At 38.4% G+C, this 17,866-nt stretch overlaps 1 protein-coding gene across 1 annotated transcript in view; it reads left to right on the top strand.

The window, feature by feature from the left end:
* The window catches only part of ADAM7 (ADAM metallopeptidase domain 7), a 43,358-nt gene that overhangs the window by 10,558 nt on the left and 14,934 nt on the right, over window positions 1–17,866 (top strand). The window contains exons 7-15 of the mRNA XM_070459129.1: window positions 929–982; window positions 2,153–2,224; window positions 5,367–5,536; window positions 9,635–9,719; window positions 11,374–11,504; window positions 13,069–13,243; window positions 14,693–14,782; window positions 15,760–15,955; window positions 16,603–16,705. Of these exons, the coding sequence (XP_070315230.1) occupies window positions 929–982; window positions 2,153–2,224; window positions 5,367–5,536; window positions 9,635–9,719; window positions 11,374–11,504; window positions 13,069–13,243; window positions 14,693–14,782; window positions 15,760–15,955; window positions 16,603–16,705 (1,076 nt within the window). The remainder of the gene's footprint in view (window positions 1–928; window positions 983–2,152; window positions 2,225–5,366; window positions 5,537–9,634; window positions 9,720–11,373; window positions 11,505–13,068; window positions 13,244–14,692; window positions 14,783–15,759; window positions 15,956–16,602; window positions 16,706–17,866) is intronic.

Genomic DNA, 17,866 nt, shown 5'->3' with positions numbered 1-17,866 from the left:
GTTTCCTTGTCTTTCTTGCCACATTTTTTTGGGGAGTTGTTGATTATAAGCCAGATTATCTCCCTCACATCAAACCAAATATTCTAATTGTTAAGGTGGAATTTCCAGTGGAATGACACTGCAATGATAGTGTTTTAGGCTTTTCATATCATCTTAAATCCCCACGAGGTGTTAACCTTAAGATCTGTGAATGTTTGTCTTCTTCACATATCCATGGTTTAGACTGTGCCTGAAACTTTCTAGATGCCTAAGAGTTGTTTTCTGATTAAATCAATCAATTAATAAATGATTAATTAGCTCAGAAAAGAATAACTTAGTTAAATAGTTGAACGATATGCCTCTGGTTTATACTCAAGAGAATATGCATATACCTAGCGCCTGATACTGAAGGCTGAAAACTTAGAATTTCCTGGAACTGTGTTTTATAAAATAAAGATCTATAATTAGCAATGTTTTACAAGGTTCCTTGGAATTGAATTTCAACAAAGCGAGATTGGGAGACAGAAGAGTAGAAGGAATACAGTCAGTCCTATTGACTGGTTATATGTCCTGCTCTCAACTATACATGGCCTTTTTTACATGAACTTACTTAGTGTTTACTTTATAAGAGAAAAAAAAAAACCTAAATGTTAAAAACTGTATTCATGATTCTTTACTTATAACTCTTATTTTACCTGAAATACTAAACAAAGAAATGAAGGAATATAAAATATGGAATGTTGCTTCAGTTTCACTAAAATCTGATGAATAGAGCCACATGTTTTAATAACATAGCGGGTTTTATTTACCTAAATTTCTAGAATTATTAGATATACTCTTGGACCTCACCTTACATAATACAAACATTTTTCACCTTGAAAATGTTAACTTAAAATGTTAAGATAAGAAATATTAACCACACTTCATTCAATTTTCCATATATTTCCAGAGCAAGGAAAAAGAAAGGCATATTGAACTGTTCATTGTTGCTGATGATAACATGGTAAGTTTTCACTTAAACATTTGCTCTCTATTGTAGTTGTGATTTTTTAGCAAAGAGAAAGTAGTATTTTCATCAAAATTTCATTCCAGGTTCAAAGTTCTGTTTTTAGCTTCCCCGGACATATGTTAAGAGACAATGAGGTCTTTGGATATACAGCAGACTGAGTCAAAATAGAACCCTCCCTCTCCATTATGAACATATGGAAATGATGAACGACTTACAGAAAAATTGAAAATATGTTCACAATCTATATGTGGGTTTGTGCTCAATCGCTCAGTCGTGTTTGACTCTGTGCCACCCCATGGACTGTAGCCCGCCAGGCTCCTCTGTCTTTCCCAGGCAAGAATGTTGGAATGTGCTGCCATTTCCTTCTCCAGGGGATCTTCTTGACCCAGAATTGAAGCTGTGTCTCCTGCATTACTGGCAGTCTCCTGCATCACAAGCAGATTCTTTACTGCTAAGCCACCAGGGAAGCCCAAGTGGAGAGAAGTGGGATGGACCACAATTACTTGTCCTTCTCCATCATATCTCTGGCTCCAGGATGATCCTTGATTATATGCTCCTGAGTCTGTGCCCACCATGGATACAGGAGGGCTGAGAAAGTTGTTTTTTGCAATATACTGGTTGATACAGCTTTAATAAATTTTGCTATAAATATGGACTCTAAAGCAGCAGTCCCCAACCCATTTTGGCACCAAGAATTGATATCTTGGAAGACAATTTTTCCATGGACCAGGAAGTGGGGAGATGATTTCAGGATGATTCAAGTGCATTACACTTATTGGGCACTTTATTTCTATTATTATTACTTCAGCTCCACTTCAGATCATCAGGCATTTGATCTCAGAGATTGGGGACCCCTGCTTTAAAGAATAGTTATCAGTTGACTTAATAAATTAGTATAATGCTATATAATGTAATGTGAAGAGGGAACAGAGTTATAAAGAAACACCTTAAAATAGTGCCAAGTTAAAACTGCCTTTAGAAACTGCTGTATCTGGTGATTTTATATTAAAAGTGTATTTCTGCATAAGTTGTATAGATTTTTCAGCTCACTGGAAGGAAAGCCAATGAATTTTTTTTTTAATATATCATAATGGGAATAATTTTGTTGAAATTGCATTCAGTTTCTATGATCAATGAATGTTAATTGAATGTCTATTTTTCCAGTATCGCAGGAATAGTCAACCTCACAGTAGACTGAGGAACCGAGTTTGGGGAATGGTCAATTTTGTTAACATGGTAAGATTTGACACAGTTTGAATCAAGCCAAAAACACAAATGAAAGAAACTTTTAGGCTAGATCTCTGCTGGATTTTTCTAGTAATCCTGATTCTGAGACAGCCCAAAATATAATTCACCAAGACAGCTAATTAACAAAATTCCGTTGGAAAAAAAAATCAAAGCAACAAATGAATCACAACTGTAAGTTTTAAGTTTTCTAAGTAAATGATATTTAATATTTAGATAAGTTTCAAGCATTCATTACTAAGCACAAAATTTACAAGGCAGTGTACAAAGGCTTGACTACCCACCATGAATAATCAAATCCATTCTTTGAAATTACTGTTCCATGACCTTGCATTGTATAGCAAAAAGGCTTTCAAATGCTAATCCATCTTCAAACAGAGAGATCAGGGGAAACATTTCTATGAAAAGCGGCAAATGATTACTTTGTCTAACTTAGAATCAACTAGAACCCTTTTAAATAAATAATACTGTGAATTTTACACATCTTTTAAAAAGTGACTCCTTCTGAGTTAGCCAGCTCCTTTACTAGGATAAAGAAGGCCCCCCAAAAAGACACTGTAGAAATCACCCCTTTAGGTCAGTGATTTTTTTCATTCACCAGCTGATCTGTTTCTAGTTTTTCACTAGAATGTTTGGGGACCTGAACCAGCCCTGACTGTGTACTGAATTCCTGGGCTAAGTGAGGCCATCAGCTTTGCTCTGCAGATAGGGAAAGTCATGAGCTGACCTCTGTTCAAATTCTACTGGGCCTAGGGCTGTTGAACGGGCTATGAAGATTCCATGGTAAGAGTCCCTGGTCAGACAGACTGAAGTCTATATTCAGCAATAAGCAGGGCTTCAAATCAGATTCTCTGCTTGGGCACAGCAGGAGAAGCAGCTCTGAAACTGATAAAGCTCTGTTGGCTGTCTTAAGTCAAGCTGACCCCCTTTCCTAGCTGAACAGGGTCACTGACTTTGCTTGAAGGCTATCAGCTCTGTCTGCCCATCTCTTAGGCTGAGCACTGCTGGGATGCCCATCTTTTAGGGGTTTTCACCAGTCCAGAAGTGGCTTTGCTCTGGGGGAATCTCAAGGGCTGCTTCTCCTGTTTCTTGCAATTATCTTTATTACTCCCCTAACATGGATCCAAATATAACACAGGTCTATCTCTCTCCTTGAGTTCCCATCCCCAAACTGTTGCACATTGCTGAATTTGTACTAAATATTTTCAGTTCAGTTCAGTGATATTTTCTCATTAGAAAAGAATATATCCAGAGAATGGCAAATAGCATTTCCATTTGCACTTGATTACAATTTTATGAACCTGAAGTCCACCCAAGAAGGTAGAGAGTCCAAAGAACCCAGGTTAAGAAAAAATCTCACGGGACCTAACTCATCAAGAAAGACAAAGGAATGAACATCTAGTTAGGTTTGAGATCATGGTTTAGCTAAAGATCTAACTTTATAAGAGTTTATGAAAACCATAGTTCTTCATGGTTATGAAATGACCATGAGTCATGATTATTGTGTCGGCACATGAAATTCTATATAGTCATATTATGCAGGTTAAGAAAAGTGAAAAATTAGTACAAGATTATTTTTATAGCAATGATGTGAATATTAAACTTCTTAATAATCAGTTACACCTTCTATGGATATTATCAAGTTGACCTCTCTATTTCTGTTCTTAACTCAGTGTTTATAGTTATCATCCACTCCTCCTTTCAACTGACTTGTACTGGCTATTTTGAGATATAAAATTGATTTAACACATAGTTCTTTGTCTCAAAATCTTCATAATATTTGCTTAAATTCTTTTTGTCCTGGCATCAAAGTATCTATCAACTTTGTGTTTACAAAAGCAGATGGGAATAAGGGTGAGAAGCCTTGAGCTACAACTATTTCCATCTGCTTTGAGGCGTTAAGCAATTCCCAATAAGTTTTCTTACACAACAAAGTAATTCCAAAAATCAAACACAGAGCACAAACATGAGAGCTAGGTTACTGTTTGTTGTTTTTTTAAATTTCTACAACTTTTTATTCATGAAAGATTTTAAGCATACACAAAGTAAGCAGAACAGTATAATGAACCTCTGTGTATTCATTATCCAATTTCAGTGATTACCATCATTCTACTCTTTATCAATATCACTAACCAATGCCCACCACTTGCATTGTTATTATTGTATTTTTACAAGTTTCAGGAGGTTAATTCAATACTTCGAAATATGCAAGTGTGCATCCTTCTTCTTTTTATTATTTTACAGGTTTGAGAGTGGTAAGTTCAACAGTTTGAAATGCACAAGTCTTAGCTATAAAAATTTGAACAATGAACCCACCTATGTGAGCCACATGCCTATGACCATAATAGAATCCATTTCCCACAAAATTCCTTTATCCGGAGTAACCTGCTGGCTCTCCACACTACTTTTCTGAAAAATTTCACTGTAGATTAGTTCTAGTCTAACAGCTTCATGCAAATGGAATTATCCTGCGGGTCTTGTCTGTGTCTGACTTCCCTTGCTTAGCACAATGCCTGAGATGCATTCATGTATCTGTGTGTGTATTGGTGGTTTGTTCTCTGACATTTCTAGGTAGTTTTCTAGGGTATGGAAATCACAATTTGTTCACCCATTCTCCCACTGATATTCATTTGAGTATTTTCCAATCTGGGCTACAGTGAATGAAGCTGTTATGAACATTTTTGCACAAATCCCTTTGCAAACAATGCAATATCAATGTTCTAGTCTACTACCAAACCAACTAATGACCTCAGTAGAGAGATGGATAAAGAATATTCGTTCTGTTGTATGCCAGTGTTCATAAATTCATGTTTTCAGGTCAGGTATTATCTCAGAGCTTTACTCATGTATTTATTTTAGACATATCTTGAGCCCAGTGCCTATCAGAATTATATTTCAAGGAGAATCAGATGCTTTTAGCCAAGTTTCTTGGTTGGCCATGGCGGTTCACCCAATATTCTGGATGATTCAACCTCACATTCTGTTTCAATACAGCTATTTATAAAATGAGGCCTGAACATTTGACTATGTACTTCACACATCAAAATTACTTTTTTAATATAAAGAAATATAGTCACAATAAAGGATCCTTCTGCAATTTGACATTGTGAAAAATTGTTTCTCCTTTGAACAGATTTATAAAACCTTGAACATTCATGTGGCATTAGTTGGCCTTGAAATATGGACAAATGGAGACAAAATAGAAGTAGATTCAAACATAGAAACTACCTTATTGCGTTTCTCAGCTTGGCAAGAAATAATCCTTAAAAAAAGGAAAAATTTTGATCACAGTATGTTACTCAGGTATGTAACTGCTCTATTTTTCTGCATATTAGATGGATTATTTTTAAAAAGAAAATAACACAATAAACTAAAATATTTTTAAAGCAGTTGACTTTTGGATAAAAGTCACAGGAATAAAACATTATGTGTGGTTAAATAGAATATTTCCAAATGACCTTGTAAATTATCTTTTTCCTAATAATGGTCTTTCAGCATCTCTTTTGATGTCCTTAAAGCTACCATATAAGGGTGGTACCAGCTTTACCTATTTCATCTACCTATAATCCCAGTATTTCTCCTAAGGCCTATAAAACAGCCCACAGATACACTTTCTAGAGATTTCTTCAAGAAAATCGGAGATATCAAGGGAAAATCTCATGAAAGGATGGGCATGATAAAGGACAGAAAACAATAAGGACCTAATAGAAGCAGCAAAAATTAAGAAGAGGTGGCAAGAATACACAGAAGAACTATACAAAAAAGGTCTTATGACCCAGATAACCACGATGGTGTGATCACACACCTAGAGCCAGACATCTTAGAGTGCAAAGTCAAGTGGGCCTTAGGAAGCATTACTATGAACAAAGCTAGTGGAGGTAATGGAATTCCAGTTGAGCTCTTTCAAATCCTAAAAGATGATGCTGTGAAAGTGCTACATTCAATATGCCAGCAAATTTGGAAAACTCAGCAGTGGCCCCAGGACTGGAAAAGGTCAGTTTTCATTCCAATCCCAAAGAGGCAATTTCAAAGAATGTCAAATTACCAAACAGTTGTGCTCATTTCACATGCTAAGATTAGGCTCAAAATCCTTCAAGCTAGGTTTTAGCAGTATGTGAACTGAGAACTTCCAGATGTATAAGCTGGATTTAGAAAAGGCAGAGGAACCAGAGATCAAATTGTCAACACCCATCGGGTCATAGAGAAAGCAAGGGAATTCCAGAAAAACATCTACTTCTTCTTCATTGAATACACTGTATGGATCACAACAGACTGGAAAATTCTAAAAGAGATGGAAATACCAGCCCACTTTGCCTGTCTCTTGAGAAACCTGTGTGCAAGTCAAGGAGCAACAGTCAGAACCTTACATGGAACAACTGACTTGTTCAAAAGTGGGAAAGGAGTACAACATAGCTGTACATTGTCACCCTGCCTGTCACATGCAGAGTACATCGTGCCAAATGCCAGGCTGGATGAATCACAAGCTGGAATCAAGATTTCCAGGAGAAATATCAACAACTTCAGACATGCAGATGTGTGCGTGTGCTAAGTTGCTTCAGTTGTGTCCAGTTCTTTGCTACCTAATGGATGGTAGCTCATCAGGCTCCTCCTCTATCCATGGGATGCTCCAGGCAAGAATAATGGAGTGGGTTGCCTTGCCCTCCTCGAGGTGATCTTCTTGACCCAGGGATAGAACCTATATCTCTCAGGTCTCCTGAATTGGCAAATGTATTATTTACCAATCACACCACCTGGAAGCCCAGATATGCAGATGATACCACTCTAATGGCAGAAAGTGAAGAGAAACTAAAGAGCCTCTTGATGAGGGAGTAAGAGGAGAGTGAAAAAGCTGGCTTAAAACTCAACATTCAAAAAGTAAGGTTATGGCATCTGATCTTATCACTTCATGGTAAGTAAAGGGGGGAAAAGTGAAAGCAGCAGCAGTTTTTCTTTTCTTGGGTTCCCAAATACCTGTGGATGGTGACTGCAGCCATGAAATTAAAAGACATGTCCTCCCTGGAAGGAAAGCTGTGACATACCTAGACAGTGTATTAAAAACTAGAGACATCACTTTGCCAACAAAGGTGTGTATAGTCAAAGCGATGGTTTTTCCAGTAGTCGTGTAAGGATGTAAGAGTTGGATCATAAAGAAGGCTGAATGCCAAAGAATTGATGCTTTTGAATTGCAGTCTTGGAAAAGATTCTTGAGAGTCCTTTGGACTCAAAGATCAAACCAGTCAATTCTGAAGGAAATTAACCCTGAATGTTGGAAGGACTGATGCTGAAGCTGAAGCTTCAGTACTTTGGCCACCTGATGCAAAGAGTTGACTCACTGGAAAAGACCCTGATTCTGGGAAAACTTGAGGACAGGAGGAGATGGGGGCAACAAAGGATGAGATAGTTGGATGGCATAATTGACTCAAAGGACATAAGTTTGGGCAAACTCCAGGGAAGTCTAACGTGCTATAGTCCATGGGGTCACAAAGACTCAGGCACAACTTGGTGACTGAACAACAATAACAACAGCATTATCTCAGTGTTAACTTTCAGTCTGAGCTCAGAACTATGAAGCTTGCAAGGCCCATAATCGGAGCTCAAGTCTTGTCATTTGGCAGCTTGATGAGCAAACCAGAACTCCAGATATCATTTCTGGTATCACATGGCTGTAACACATATCTCCAGGGGAATAACTGTATCTGGTTTAGTTTCACACATTCATGTACTATGGACTTCCCTGCTGGCTCAGACAGTAAAGCATCTGCCTATGAGGCAGGAGACATGGGTTAGATCACTGAGTTGGGAAGATACCCTGGAGAAGGAAATGGCAACCCACTCCAGTACTCTTGCCTGGAAAATCCCATGGATGGGAGGATCCTGGTAGGCTACAGTCCATGGGGTCACAAAGAGTCAGACTACTATGTCCCAAAATCATGAGGGGTAAGCTAAAATATCATCATGACCTTCATAGCAAGCAAGACAGCCCCTTTGCCTATTTCATGGATGTATGTCTTAAAATACTCAAGAAGTTAGTCTGGAAATATTAATTTGTTTTACATAGACAAACTTTTACTTCCACAAATGTCTCTTATTCTGAGCAGTAGCTTCACACACTATTAGTATGTCTACAAATAGGAATATGGGGAGGGGAGTGCTAAATGTTTAACTGAGCATCATATTTGGAACTTCTTATGTGTTGGGTTTCTTATATGTCTTCCTTCTATATTCACATAGATCTAGAAGTGATTGGATACCATATATGACATTATCATGCTGTGACTTTTGGTTTTCAGTAATGATGAGCTAAGTTAGAATCCAGATGGTGCTTTCTCTGGTGCTTCATCTCCATAGCTGATATTCTCTCAAGATTCCCAGAGTCTGGAAAGATCAGAACCCTAAATTATTCTAAGATGCATAGTCAAATACTAAGATTTTTAAATATAGGGAGATAAATATTTCAGTAGTGAAGACAGAAAAATAGCATCTCTTCTTGATGAAAAAATTTGAAGACGGAGACTGGTCACCTGACCTGACAACCTTTCTTGTATTTGGACCCTCTGTATTATACTCTGAGTTTCCTTGGTGGCTCAGATGGTAAAGAATCCGCCTGCAATTCAGGAAACCTGGGTTCAATCCCTGGGTTGGGAAGGTCCCCTGGAAAAGTAACAGCTACCCACTCCAGTATTGTGGCCTGGAGAATTCCATGGACGGTATAGTCCATGGCGTAGCAAACAGCTGGACATGACTAAATGACTTTTACTTTCACTTCATTATACTCTAAGAATGGCCCTCCAATCTATGACAGTTCTTTTCAGAGTGGTAAAACTCTAAATGTTTTTCTTGAAAGCATATCAGATTTGGGTCCCTTTAGTATACACATCTACATCTGTCTTTTTAGATAATCCAGGAATAGGCTTTTTTTACATGACAAGTGTTTTAAAATATCTGATAATAGTTATCAAATTCTCTATGAGTTTCTATGGTTGATTATTTTTGTTTTAATTTTCAAGCACAGCAAACTAATCATGGTGTTGAGTCTGTTCACTATGCTGCATTTTCCCCTCTGAACCCTTTTAAATATTTAGGCCTTTTAAGTGACCTTATCCAAAGTTGAGTGCAGGGCAAACTAAAGATAAGTCAAATGGACTCTGACCTTATTATTATTTTTTTTTTGGAAAGGGCATTTTAATGATTTAATTTCAAGATTACATTGACTTTCTCAATGCCTCTAAAATGCCATAGGTTTAAAATGAGTTTGATATCAACTAAGGTCATCCTCCATTCCAGAACTCCAGGAAAAAGAAAAGGCACTTTTCATGTGCCAGGGTACTAGCACTGGGGGGTTCACTTCACTTCAGTCTTTGTGTTAATTGAACTACGGGTTTATTTGTATCTTGTTCACAGTGGAAAGTGGCTCTATGCACCGGCGCATGGAACTTCCTATCCAGGGGGGATGTGCCTGCCCTATTATTCCTCCAGTGTTGTTAAGGTGGGCTGTGTTTTATTTATGTTACATTACTTAATTAGAAAGTTTACCTTAAATTACTTGTAATTTTCTGTGTTCTATTGAAAGGAACCACGTATGCATCTTCTCATACATTCCCATCAAAATATGTCATGATGAAGCAAGCTGTCTTGTTTCTTTTTTAAATGGGAAATGTATTATAAAAACTATAGATACATAATGAAGATAAACCAGTGCTTTTCAGAATTTAAAAGAACATTGGATTTTGGATGATTCTTCCTGCCTTTGAAACCTTCTCTAGCATGATAAAAATAATCACACTGATAGAATTTTGGTATATACTTCTATTTCTTTACAAAGTCAAATATGAAATCTGAAGATTTCAGCAGCAACTTTCTGTCAAAATCCTATTAACGTTATAAGCCTACTGAAAGGTTCTTACATATGAAAAGAGTATTCACTACTTATGTTAATATATGAATTAACATACCAAGACCAGGAAAGCTCTTTTGCCTATTACATACAGTTATTTATAAGGACATGTGATGTACATAAAACTTGATGGCTGGTTTAGCAAGTGAACAAATGAACATAATGGTTTATTCAGAAAATGTATAAACCACTTCAAATATCATATCTAAATGGTCTTACCATTCAACTTTAGCAAACCTACAAACTACAAACTGCCAACACCGCTTGTTTACCCAATCCCTTCCCAGGTCACTAGGCTTCCAGTAAATTCTGTCCAAGTAACCCTAAGATAAGCTTTAAAATATCACAGTTGATTTCCTGTAGTGTCTTTACCAAGTTGTTGCCATGCTCAAGACAGTCTTGTAAGACCTTGAACTTAAAAGCTAGTACTTATTAAGATGACTACCTGATTTTTTATTCCCATGGTTTTTTTTTAATGATTATAATTTTGCCTATAGTATTTCAGAAATAAAATTTTGTATAATAGAGTCAAATTAATCTAATATAGGCTGTGCACTCCAATTATGACATTATAACCCATCCAGGATACATTTTAAATGTCATATGAGTAAGATGAAATAACCAAATTAGGGATGTTTTTCCTTTATAGTAACCTGATATCCCACCCCTCTTCAGAAATTAAAATTTTCCACTAACATAGAGATTAAAATATAAAATAGAAATAAGAACAGTGAGAGCAATCAACGCTGCCTTGGATTTTCTATTACCGATCTTCTGACTTTTTTCACAATAGTAACTCCCTCCTCATGATTGTATCACATTATTGCCTAATGTGAGATTATAAATTGAAAACCCTAAACTCACATATTTTTATTTTTATGCCCTTTGAATATCTAGTAATAGGAGACAATCAATAATGTTTATTTTATTGTTAGGATGCTAATTAATAAGTTTGAGCTATAGGTAAGAATGAGTCTATATAAAATCAATAATGACTATTACTTCACCAAAAAAAAAAAAAAATCTACAAATGTTAGAGTTAGAAACCATCAAAAGGTTTTGTCCAACTTCACTATATAAGTGAGGAAATTAAGGTGCAAGGATGGAAGATAATTAAGTTCATAATCTCTCAGATAAGATACTAATTAGCCAGAAGCTAGAAACCAGATCTTAGTGACTTCAAAGCTTATGTACTGTAGTGTGCTATTTTATAGAAGTTTCTAATGCAAGACTTTTTTGGCCTCAGGATCTTTTACCTGACCTCAATGCAATTGCGAGCAGAATGGCACACCAGTTGGGGCATAACCTTGGGATGAGTCATGATGATTACCCATGTACCTGTGCTTTGGAAAAATGTGTGATGAATAGCGGTGGAAGGTGAGATTCCAACAATATAGAGAAAATATTTCCATATTGGATGAATGACTTTGATTAAAACTCAGTACTGTAGGGCTACATGGTTATTATACGGCTATGGTTTCCCTGGTGGCTCAGAGGGTAAAGAATCTGCCTACAATGCAGGTGTCCCCGGTTTGATCCCTGGGTCAGTAAGATCCCCTGGAAAAGGGAATGGCAACCCACTCTAGTATTCTTGCCTGGAGAATCCCATGGACAGGAGGAGCATGGTGGTCTGTAGACTATGGGGTCACGAGTCTGACACAACTGAATGACTAGCACTATAGTTATTATCTGGAATTTTCCTAATATATCCTGGGTAAGAACTCAGTAACTGATATCTAATTTTACATCATTATCTACATAATTAGTAATATTTGGGAGGGGAACACACCATCCCCCTCAAATGTATTCAAGACTTTAAAAATCCATCTGTAGTTAATCGTTGTATCAATAATAAAGAGCAGGGAGTCAAAACCAGAGAAAGATAGAAGGGAGGTGAGTTTCAATTTGAAAAGAAGTGTATCACATTCCTAGGATGTGTAAGAAAATAAATTGCTTCAAGAAATGTTATAGAGAACAATTTCTGCCAGGTATCCTGTTAGCTAGTGCTTATTTTTTTAAAAATTTGAACATGATTAAGTCCCTGTATTGAGAAGCTAGCAATCTTGCACAGATGATAGACAAATATATAGACTATTTCAAGTGGAACAGTAAAAGGTGACATGGAAACAGCAGGTAGAGTTGGCCTAGATGTAGGCTGCAGGGGGCTTCCCAGGCAGGACTAGTGGTAAGGAGCCTGCCTCCCAATGCAGCAAACATAAGAGACGCGGGTTCAATCCCTGGGTTGGGGAAATTCCCTGGAGGAGGCCATGGCAACCCACTGCAGTATTCTTGCCTAGAAAATCCCATGGACAGAGAAGCCTGGTGGACTACAGTCCATAGGGTCGCAGAGGTGAACGGGGCTGAAGTGACTTAGCACGTACGCACACAGGCTTCAGGAAGCATATTCTGGAAGATATATAGTCTGAATATTTTCACTAAACTATCCTGTGTTGGCTGTATTTCAAAAAGACATTTCATGTAATAAAGAGCCCAGTTACTGGTCAGCAGTAACTGTAAGGTGAGAGCAGGAAAGGTAAATGGACTGTGAGTCCATCATCTCTGTTTGTTCTGTTTTGGCTGCTCTGGGCCTTTGTTGCCACGTGTGGGCTTTTCTCTAGTTGAGACAAGCAGGGGCCGCTCTCTGGTTGTGGTGCATGGGCTTCTCATCGTGGTGGCTTCTCTCCTTGTGGTGTGCAGGCTCTAGACCATGGGTTCAGCAGTTGTTGCACATGGACTTTGTTGCCCTGAGGGATGTGGAATATTCCTGGATCAGGGATCGAACCCACGTCCCCTGCATTGGCAGGCAGACTCCCAGCTACTGGAGCACCAGAGTAGTCTTCTCTTTGTTTTTTCTTCTCATTTCTTCATAGAATTTTCATGGCTGTTCTACCACTATGCATTGATAGGATTAATCTTTATTTTTAACTCATCCTATCTCTAGTATTCCTGCACTGAAATTCAGTAAATGCAGCAAAACCCAGTACCAGCAATTTCTCAAGGATTACCAGCTGACATGCATGTTCAATGTTCCATTTTCTGACAAGCTATCTGATTACCCATATTGTGGAAACAACAGGTTGGATGATGGAGAGGAATGTGATTGTGGCCTTGTTCAGGTATTTGCAAATTATGTTGTCTTTCGATTTGCAAAATGTCAACTCAGCTAGAACCTAGGCACAGATGTAGCCATTAATCAACCATGGTAATCCTTGTAAAACTTCAACAAGTGTGCTTTAAAAAAAAAAAAGAATTGGAAACATGCTGTTGGGTACCCTCTTTGCAAAGCTTCTTCCCAAGTCATGAATTGTGTGTAGTGATCTTACCTCAGGCCCAAAGCGTCTCATTAGCCTGGTTTATATGCTAATTGGCCTTCTAGTGCGAAGGGCCCATAGGTCTCCTTAAGTCCGATCTCTCTTCCACAGTAGGATTTTTTCTACAAAATCCCACACAGTCAGTTGAGTTTGACTCAGGGCCTTATGAAGCTAGTCTATATCCCTGTTGACCAGTTCACATTATTAGAAAATTTAATTGAGCAGAAACCTTCCAAACGTACACAGATTTATAGCAGTCTCTGGAACATTTAGAATAAGCCTTGCAGGCATATTTTAAATTAATTCTTAATCTGCTTTTCTTCTACATAGAAGCTCTTTCTTTCTAGAGCTCATCGTATAGGTATGTGTCCTAGATAACAACTTCTCACATTATCAAGTGTTCATCCATCACCCCGGTATGTTGTTAGAATGTGGACTCTGATTCAGTATGTCTGGAGTAGAACTGAGATCCTATTCCTACAAACCTGCAACATTGTGCTGATGCTGGAAGTCCAAGGACAACATTTTTAGGAGCTATGCTGTAGACATTGCACAATTCAAAAACAGTGTAGTGAGATGGCCACAAAGAGACTCCATGATCAGAGTGGAGACTGACAGGTCCAGAAGTTACGGCTTCTAGTTCTCAAATGTCTAGCTTAAATGTGAAAAGAACCTTAACTTCGGAAACTGTGCATTGTTTGGAATACTGCTACAGCTTCATTCTAACACTTGAAATACCTTACTTCGGGGTTCCTAATCCCGGCCATGGACCAGTTTGTAGCCTGTTAGGAACCAGTCTGCACATCAGCAGGTGAGCAGTGAGAGACTGAGCAAAGTTTCATTTGTATTTACAGCCACTCCCATTGGTCACATCACCACCTGAGCTCCGCCTCCCTTCTTATCTTTGGAGGTATAATAAATACAATGCACTTAAATCATCCTGAAACCATCGCTCATACTCTCAGTCCATAGAAAAAGTGTCTTCCATGAAACTGGCCCCTGGTGCCAAAAAGGTCACAAACTTTGGGCTTGTGAGAGTACTGAACAGCTCCAAGGGAAGGAAACAAATTAAAGTCCCAGACACTAGTTGGAAGCAGGAGCCTTTATACACTTATCACCATCAAGAACCATGCACTTAAATTGAACTCTGAAAAACAACTAAGGCTAAGTTCCACAGAAACACAGTAAATTAACTCTTTAAACAGGAGCCAAAGTACAAAGCACTTCTGATCTTGCATTTCTGATGATTGCCAGGACTGCAGTAATCCTTGCTGTGATGCACGCAAATGTATGTTGAAGCCAGGGTTTACTTGTGCTGAAGGAGAATGCTGTGACTCTTGCCAGGTAAGAAACTCTGCTAGGACTGGGTTTCTCTGTTTTCAGTTTATTAAGTATACATAGAACCAAAGAGTTGTCTGATCACTGAGTGACCTTACATTACCAATCCCAGATTGCAGCCAGATTTGCTGGTACTCAATAGAGCCTCTTATGAAATACTCTGACTTTTAAACCCTGATCTGTGCTGTGGTTTGGGAAATGGAGAAGTGGGTAAGCATTGCTTACAATTTTAGAAATGGAATCATACAACCAACATTATTTTTGGTCTTTTTTCAATGACTACTAGCCTATTTCACCTTAGCTGAGGAGGGAAATGGCACCCCTACTTCAGTGAACTTACAGGGAAAATGGTTTTATTGGAATTGAAAGCGATAGAAACGAGTACCTAGAGATAGATCCCTAGGAAGGATGACCAGAAACCCAAATGCCTCCGTCCAAGGGTTCACTGACTCTTCCTTCATACCACTGGATCATGAACTGAAAAAGGAAAGGAAGTGTGTTTAATTCATCCTCAAATCTTTCCAAAACCCCAGCACAATCAAATGCATATTGAATGACTAAATGAGAGAATACTTCCATGTCATGCCCTCCCTAAATGAAAGTCAACATATATATATAGTCAGGGGTTCCCAGTTCTGTGTGCATGGTGGGCTGGGGGAGAGGGACGAAGGAATGAAGAAGGCGAGATGAGAAGAACACAAGCTCATTTCCCCATTTTAAACGATTCCAACTCTGCCCCAAGGCTGTTCCAAATCCAAACTTCAATACCACCAGCTTGTCATTCCTAAAATTATATACAAGCCAATAAAGATAGTAATTCTCAGTGGAAAGCAGAAGGAAATCATGATCTCATGACCCATCCTTAAAAAAATTTCTTTTAGTGAAATTAAATGGGTCAACCTACTTACTTCCTCCCACTCACTGACCCTTCCTTGCCTGCCTAAGGATGCCCAAGAATCAACCTCTTCATTTTTCTTCCACAGATAAAAGAAGCAGGGTCTATATGCAGACCAGCAAAAACTGAATGTGATTTTCCTGAGAGGTGCACTGGCCACTCTTCGGGGTGTCCTAAGGACCAATTCCGAGTAAATGGATTTCCTTGCAAGAATGCAAAAGGCTACTGCTTCATGGGGAGCTGTCCCACCCGGGATGATCAGTGCTCTGAATTGTTTGATCATGGTAAGAGACAGTGGCAGTGAATGATGGGTAAAGATAATAGCCACTGTTTCTCTGTTACTGTCCTTTAGGAATTTGGGGGGCAAGATTGGAGATAATGTCATTTATGGCAGATATGACCTGGCACCTTTCTAAATAATACCTTTAATATTCATTGACTTTACCTCTAATATTAATTGACTGGCTTCCCATGTGGCTCAGTGGTAAAGAAGCCGCCTGTCAATGCAGGAGATGTAGGAGACACAGGTTCAATCCCTGGGTTGGGAAGATCCCCTGGAGGAGGAAATGGCAACCCACTCCAGTATTCTTGCCTGGAGAATCCCATGGACAGAGGAGCCTGGCGGGCTATGGTCCATGGAGTCGCAAAGTGTCAGACACAATTGAGCAACTAAGAATGCACACACACACACATTAGTTACCTATCTAAGTATGTGGGTTAAGGTATGTTTGTTCCTTATTTCTATCCATATTGCTTCCTAAAATATCCTCCTGAGGCAATAAGATAGTTTTAAAATTTATTTATCCCATTCTGTTTCACTACTATGTAAGTGACAATGAAATTTCAATGACATAAGAAAAGTAAGGCATTTATGATTTGTCACAATCATGTTGTCATTGTTTTACTTTTATCATACTGCTTTGGATCCCAGAAGCGAAAGCCAGTTCTGATATTTGCTACAAAATGAATACAATTGGAAATAAATTTGGATACTGCAAAAACAAGGGACGCATATTAATTCCTTGTGAAGAAAAGTAAGTACCTTGTAAAGAAAAGCATGTGCCCTCTCAAAGCATTTTTGCAAAATCAGAACAGCTTTTACTCTGACAGCCGAAAGTCTCTCTTTTTCACTCAGGAGATTAGGAAGAGAGGGCTTCCCTGGTGGCTCAAGTGGTAAAGAATCTGCAAGCAATGCAGGTGTCCTGGGTTTGATTTCTGGGTTGGAAAGATCCTGTGGAGTAGGGATGGTGACTTACTCCAGAACTATTGCCTGGAGAATTCCATGGACAGAGGAGACTGGTGGGCGAAGGTCCATGGGGTAGCAAAGAGTTGGACATAACTGAGCGACTAAAATATTTGCTTTTTAGAAAGAAAGGGGAGCAAGAAGGGAGAGACCACACATCCCTGATGGAATTAACTGGTTTTTATGTTCTGTATTTTGTAACTGAAAATCATGGAATGCAGGGAATGATGGGAAAATTTATGATTCTTAGGAAGAAAAGGAGGGGAAGGAACTACAAAAAGAGAGAGAGAGAGATAGAAGGAAAGAGAAAAGGGGAGAAATAGGTAGAAAAGGGGGAAAGAAAAAGAGAGAAGGAAAGTCATCAGAAGAAAGAAAGATAGATGCTGACATTGAAAACAGGATGGGAGAACTGAATATTAGATCCAATTTCTAAAACACATATGCTAAACCCATATTCTGGGTTTGTTTATGATGTATGACATGGTTTCTATATTCTCCCAAACAAGATCTGTACTGAATGCAACAATAATAAAAACCTAGAGTCAAGTTCAACTTTGCTTCTAAATATACTTCTAAAAAAGGACACTTAATTTACTTTATTTCCAACTGTTGCCTCATCTGTGAAAAGGGGGTTATGATAATAGCAACTTCATAGATTTTTTTTTAACAAGAATCAACTGATGTGCTCTATGCAAGAAAGAAAAAAATTTAATGTCCTGATTCAAGTTCTGTCAGTTCAGTTCAGTCACTCAGTCATGTCCCACTTTATGCAACCACACGGGCTGCAACATGCCAGGCCTCCCTGTCCATCACCATCTCCCAGAGATTACTCAAACTCATGTCCATTGAGTCAGTGATGCCATCCAACCATCTCATCCTCTGTTGTCCCCTTTTCCTCCTGCCCTCAATCCTTCCCACCATCAGGGTCTTTTCCAATGAGTCAGTTCTTTGC

The sequence above is a fragment of the Odocoileus virginianus genome, chromosome 31 (genome assembly GCF_023699985.2).
Source record: "Odocoileus virginianus isolate 20LAN1187 ecotype Illinois chromosome 31, Ovbor_1.2, whole genome shotgun sequence".
Classification (NCBI taxonomy): Eukaryota; Metazoa; Chordata; class Mammalia; order Artiodactyla; family Cervidae; genus Odocoileus; species Odocoileus virginianus.
The sequence above is the reverse complement of the archived record's forward strand: the minus strand, read 5'-3'. Positions and strand labels throughout refer to the sequence as shown.